Source organism: Branchiostoma belcheri, unplaced genomic scaffold, assembly GCF_001625305.1.
Source record: "Branchiostoma belcheri isolate BF01 breed outbred unplaced genomic scaffold, Haploidv18h27 scaffold36, whole genome shotgun sequence".
In the NCBI taxonomy this organism is placed as follows: Eukaryota; Metazoa; Chordata; class Leptocardii; order Amphioxiformes; family Branchiostomatidae; genus Branchiostoma; species Branchiostoma belcheri.
Genome location: NW_017803976.1, coordinates 2,777,095 through 2,783,502, shown reverse-complemented (window position 1 = coordinate 2,783,502; position 6,408 = coordinate 2,777,095). Strand labels below are relative to the sequence as shown.

Genomic DNA, 6,408 nt, shown 5'->3' with positions numbered 1-6,408 from the left:
GCTTGTTTTGCTGTCACAGTTGACCTGAGAAACCCCAATGGGATACCCTTCATATGAGTTACCAACCTCGGTGGGAGACCCGTGTCCTGCTGATGCCATGTTGAGCCTAATAAAAATGAAAAAAGCAATCATTAAAAAAACTATAAATGATCAAATTAGGTCTACAGCTTGTCCAGTTCCCACTAGCTATACAACTTCAACCTAATGAATTACAACTAGAAACCTAACTTTTTCGTGATGGAAGGATATGTTGCCTTTTTCACATAAGAATAAATTTGCTACAATTTAGAAATTTAGTGTGAAATATAATTATAATCACTCACTCTGATCACTTTACCGAGCTAAGAAGATCAAAGATTATGTATTACTTCTATTTCAAAATGACACAAAAATGTATATATTAAACAGTAAGGACAATCTAATTTCTAATTTACAAACAATACGGATTACTGCAAACACCTCCCCCACGACCCCTGGTTCGCTATATAACACTTAGTCTCCTTCACAGACTTGTGCGTTGGGGGCGTAGAACCCATTGGACTAGCCAGTTGGTTACGCCTTTAGCTACTAAGCTTTACCTCGCTAGCGCTGTTTTCGCATACCTATTATAGGTGTTTTCTAAATTTATTACCTTCGCCAAGATGGTAATGTTTTTGGTAGTGTTTGTCTGTTTGTGAACAGCATTACTAAAGAAGCTTTACATGCATTGTCATGAAACATAGTAGGTGGGTAGGTCTTGATGAGACTTAGAAATGATTAGATTTTGGACCTCCTGGCGGCTTTTGATGGTGCTGCAGCATACTAGGGTCACGAATTATTCAAATCATGACCTCATTTGCATACTATTTAAGGAGGTGCTAGAATAGCCTTTTTTGGTTAAGATAAGGCTGTCATTGGGTGGAGAATAGGATCAAATGATATAATCAATGCAAAGAGGCTCATATTTTCAAAATCAATAAGTAAAAACATAAAATTCGTCCACCGGAAGGGTTAACGTCATTTGGCGAAGGTATGAGATCATGGAACTCTTGTTTAACTCTTGCCTTTTGCCTTTCTTAACAGCATGGTTAAACGTCCTATACTTCTATATTACTCCAGAAAAAGACACTGCCTGATACACCATGACGTAGTAAAGTACAGTGAATAATAATGTGTCCCATGAGGTTCGCCCCGCTGCCACTGAATACCATCCAGTAGATTTATGAATAATTTATCAAGGCCCACGAAATAGTTCTTTCACTTGCAGAGTAGCAAATGATCCGTTGGAACACGATGGGCGAAAACATATTTCACACGCATTGTTCGTCGGATATACATTACAAAGAGAATTTTCGTAGGACTTCCATTACTTTAGTTTACAGCATGTGTATTGAGAACGGATATCTTCATAATCCTGCTGGCTGTTTTTTAAAAAACTGCACAATAAAACAGTTTTTAATACAATCACGACTAGGCAGATAACATTTTATTTGATAACGCAATGAAGCCAACTTGGTTTGAGTTCATATAGCATTTACACGAAACAAGGTGCTAATAGCCGAGTCGTCGGCCGTCATTGGCTAATATATAGCCGCGATAGTCGGTGACCTTTCAGCAGCCCTTTTATTAGTCCCGCTAGAAACCTATTGGATGCCGTATAGTGTGCACGGGAATGCCGCCCCCCCTTCTCCTTCATTTTTACCCTCCATATTCATATACATATTCACATCCTGAAAAATTCTGTAAATTATAGCCCTACACGCGGTCCTTCTCTTACAGAAAGAACTCAAACTATTGCCCTGGACATCAGACTTCATCACCCCTTACCTCTTAGCCTTACCTGCTTCCTATGGCGTATTTTTTTTTCACGTAAGCCGGGACTCGGGTGACAGCTTTCTTTGTTCTTCTGTGGCTTCGTGAGGTCAGAGGTCAACGCAAGTAGGTCAAAGGTGAAATAGTAGGCCTGATTACCCGTGTAATACATCTTACCTTTATTACCCGTGACATCTTACTTAAAAGTAAGATGTTTGGTGGTGAGGCTAAAATTAGGTATAGCTAGAGTACCTCACCACCTTGTCTTGTATTGTCCTTGTTGAATTTGCAAATAAAAAAAAATAAAAATAAAAATAAAAAAAAAAACTTGCAGGTTGTTCCACATCCTCATACCTTCACCACTACTAACCTGACGGCTCACAAGGGTATATATGCTTGCCATTATGGCATTTCCTCGTAGATTATGCAAATAAGGTCTACATTTAGATACACTGTGGTCTGTTACTACGGTATTCTTTCCCATTGCTAGTACTTATTGCTAGGGGTATCCAAAAAGTATCGTGTTACAGGACGGTATAACTATGGCCTGTTTTGGACTGCCTCTAAAACATATGAAAATAAACAAATAGCATTAAAGGGTAAATTCCGTCAAAATAAAATGAAAGTATCGTCTTAACATAGTTTCAATGCTAGTTTATTACGTTAAATTACTGATTTTTTTTTTAATTTCGCTCCCAAGATAAGTTTTTTTCGGGATTCTGGGCACCAGTCCGAGTCATTCCGGGTCACGTTTTTAGGCACCCAAAATCCCCGATTTTTACATTTTTTGACGACTAGGAATAAGATCAATACTCGTGTCTAAGGTTTTTTTTTTTCAATTTCCGATTTTAATTAAATTCTTTTTTGTCAACATAAAGGTAAAAAAATGACATTTTCACACTCAATTGCTCATACATCAAAATCAAGGTCATTTTTTTTTAAATCTCTCAAACATGATTCAGGACAAACCCATTACGGTCATTTTGAGCGGTCAATGAGATAATGCGATACTCCATGCTTCCAATCTTAAACGAGTTTGCACGCATGTCATACGGTATAACTATGAGGAGTGTTTATTTATGCTGGCGGGTACAAGTATTGCGATCTTGAAGGTCACCCACAATGACGGCAGTTGCTTGGATTCATGTTCTTTGCCCAATTAAATGCTTGCAGACATGTACTGTCCAGGAAATTATTATATATTTTTTAAAATGTGTATTTTTTTATGTTAGGAGGTACACGTGTAAAGAGGGGCCAGAAGACCCAGGTTTACTGTAAATGACCGCAGGTGACCACATTTCGAACAACGTTCTGTTCGAATTACGTCAGATCGAACATGGTTCAGGTTCTACAGCAGGTTGGGAGATCGGGACCCAAATTTGACCACCGTGTATCAGCAAAAATGCACATTTTTAACCTGTTTTACCCGCGTATTTCGAGATGGCATTTCAAAAAGTGACTCTGATATATAAAACGCAATCATAACAAGCAGCCCAGAGTTTAGGACGGCATGACCTTGGTCTTTTATTTCTTTGTCACAAAAGCCGAGCACATCGGACTAAACTATAACGTTACTCAAGTGACATGTTAAAAGTTAAAACTGTTACATAAATATAGATGTTTCTAGATGGTACAAGAACAGATAATAGATAGGATAGTGGCGTATTATCTAAAAAAAGTTCGCCCACCTTCATATTTAGCTTAATCAGGCGATTGTACAACATGGAACTTAAAGGTGTTGAGTAAATTGTATATAGTCCTCCTCTTTATTTTGCGTTTTAAACTGAGTAAAATAACACGCTTCCTTCTATTGATAATTCGGGTACTAGATAAAGCGTGATATATAACTACTATGCCACATACGTCTGTGACTAGAACCATGCTTTGCGCTAATCGATCTCTTAAAGCGTACTAAACAGATTATGTTCATTTTAGATATCGGTAAGCACTTCAGAGAGTCGATTTATAATCAGACAGAATAAGGCACAGGAAAGAACGTATTGTTGAAAATTGAAAACTCAAATTGATATTTGTTATGTAAGTAGATATTGTTAAAATGAAACGGGCATTTATAAACCATCCCCTTCACATCATATAGACAGCACGATACCTATTAAGGCAAACATGTAATATAAGAAAATTTGAAAAATATTGGTCTATATACAAGTGTTATTTGGCTCATTGGATTATCGCCATTTTACTTGCATGATGTAAACATAAGTACTAAAGCTGGGCGACGGATTTAAAAATGACATTATGAATCCGAAGGTAAAACCGAAGGTAAACGCAATTGATTTAAACCATTATCAATAACCATCATCGCTTGACGATGGACAGCCAATAAGATCTAATAGTATATTACGTATGTGTAAAAAAAGTCACGGATGCAAAACAGTGACTGTACAGCTGACCAAGTAATAACAGTACTAAACCACACCCACACTGATATGTAGTCATGTAAATGTGATTATTAATTACGTTGACGAAACATAATTACAAATGAACAATTAACTCAATGACAGATTAACTCAATCCAAGTGTTATTGTAGTAAGTATACAGTTAACACGCAAGTAAAAGAATCCACTGGAACCCATTCCCATACAGACAGCACGAAGCCTTGCAAGGCATGCATGTAGCATCAGAACATTTTACAAGCATATGTGCATTTGTAACAATGAAACATAAGCAGTTTTACTTGAATGATTTAAACATCAATACTCATGATGTGCTATGGAATTATAATGAAGTTGTTTATTGCAAATTCATGCCCGAGAGTTAATTGCAAACATACATGACAAGAAAAATGTGATGACTATTTGCTAATATGAAGTTCTATGTGTACGATATACTTATCAAACCTACTATCTCTACTTAAATCTAATAACGTTGGTATACATACAGGATAAACAGTAGATATGCAATATATGAACAGGTAAGAGGAACAAGGTAACTGCTATTCTAATCTAGTCTATTCTATTAAACTATTCTTGCCATGCTATTAGGGGTTTTTACATCTTATCAGGAGGCTATGTGAGATAAATTGTCCGACTCTTTGAAAAATAAATGGGTTGGGAGACTTTAGCAATAATATAGTATTTTGTTGTTGGTTGAGGTATTAAAAACTTGGGAAAATATTTGCGACTTCTTTGAATAAGTTCTAGTATAGTAATTTGAACATGGTAAACGTTGTTGATTACAAAGTGTAACCAACCATAATCAACTGTATTAAAAGTGACTTCACAGAAACAAAAAAAATACTGTAGCTGACAAAACACACTTTAACGACACAGACACATTGACATGTAGACAGAAGTCAACCTGTTCTTCCTATCCTGAGAAGGCATCATCATCATCCATGTCATCATTGTCATCAGAGTCAATAACCTCATACTCGAAGTCGTCATCGTTCTCAATGTTGACGTAGCTCTGAAACAAGACGTAAAGCTCACATGAAAATCTCGCCAATTCAAACTACTGGTAACAATTGAATGCTTTAGTTATCCGGTAAAATTCCAGAAATTTTTACTTAAGTTTTACAATCTGACATCTTAATGCGTACATGTGTATTAGCCATGTGCATTGTTGCATATATCCCATGCATGCAATGTTAAAAATTGTAGAATATCACAGATCACAATGATCAGTAGAAAGCTAACATTTGCAAAGCAAACGCATCATGTTTACCTTCACACGGTCCAGCTTAACCAACTATTGCTTTGTTTATTCTAAACCAATCACTGTCATATATATAGTTCTAAACCAAACGCATTCACATATATATATGGTGACCATGCAGCCCCTCCTGAACTCAGTTCTGCATGGCACTTTCAACATTATGTGGCCTAACAACCGTGACCATGGTGACAGGCATCTAGCCCTGGGCATTTACCTCATTTGTTTTAAATGGAAGAAGAGGAAGAAACTGAGCAAAAACAATAAGTTTTCCTTCGGTGATGACCCTAAATACAGTTTAGACACGGATGTTTAACCAATAGAATTGTATACTCACGCTCTTGTCCTCCATCATGCCCTTGAGCTGTTCCACCAGGTCAGAGAAGGTCGGTCTGTCCTCAGGACGGCGCTGCCAGCACTGCAGCATCATCTGGTACCTGGTTAGGAACAATATGTCGGCACTTGTATGAAATTATGTTATTAATGTCTTTTCGTTATGATTCTTTGTTTCGTTGACTGTAATTTTGCTAGATAGAAAGCCTTACAGCTTTACTAGTATTTTATTTTTGTTCATAAGTCATATTAAACCATTAGAAACATAATGTATCAATCTGAACAAGGAAACTATTAGTAGAGATGGTTATAGTATAGTGCTTTTACAGAGTGATAAATTGAAGGGTGCAGCTATTGGACACACGTATATATAAGGTCAATGCAAAACGTACAAGTTTTCATCACAGTTCCTTGGCTTTGGCATCCTGTATCCTTCGCGTAGTCTTCTCAACAGGAGTCCTGATTTCATTCCGCTATACGGAGTTCCTCCTACAAGAGTTAACACCATCGTAGTCCTCATCATCATGTATTTCATAGCCTCTACCAGGCACCGCGGATCGCTGGAAAAATAGTAGAAATTTGCCGAAATAAAGGGATAGTATACCAGAGAA

The 6,408-nt window shown here is 37.0% G+C and overlaps 1 protein-coding gene across 1 annotated transcript in view; it reads right to left on the bottom strand.

Annotated features, from left to right (window-relative positions):
• Positions 1-4,840: 4,840 nt before the first annotated feature.
• Positions 4,841-6,408, bottom strand: part of LOC109476102 (tyrosine-protein kinase receptor Tie-1-like) — a 1,888-nt gene continuing 320 nt past the window's right edge. Inside the window, exons 2-4 of the mRNA XM_019776972.1 lie at positions 6,190-6,286; positions 5,802-5,901; positions 4,841-5,218 (exon numbers count right to left, since the gene is read on the bottom strand). Of these exons, the coding sequence (XP_019632531.1) occupies positions 5,120-5,218; positions 5,802-5,901; positions 6,190-6,286 (296 nt within the window). The 3' untranslated portion in view covers positions 4,841-5,119. The remainder of the gene's footprint in view (positions 5,219-5,801; positions 5,902-6,189; positions 6,287-6,408) is intronic.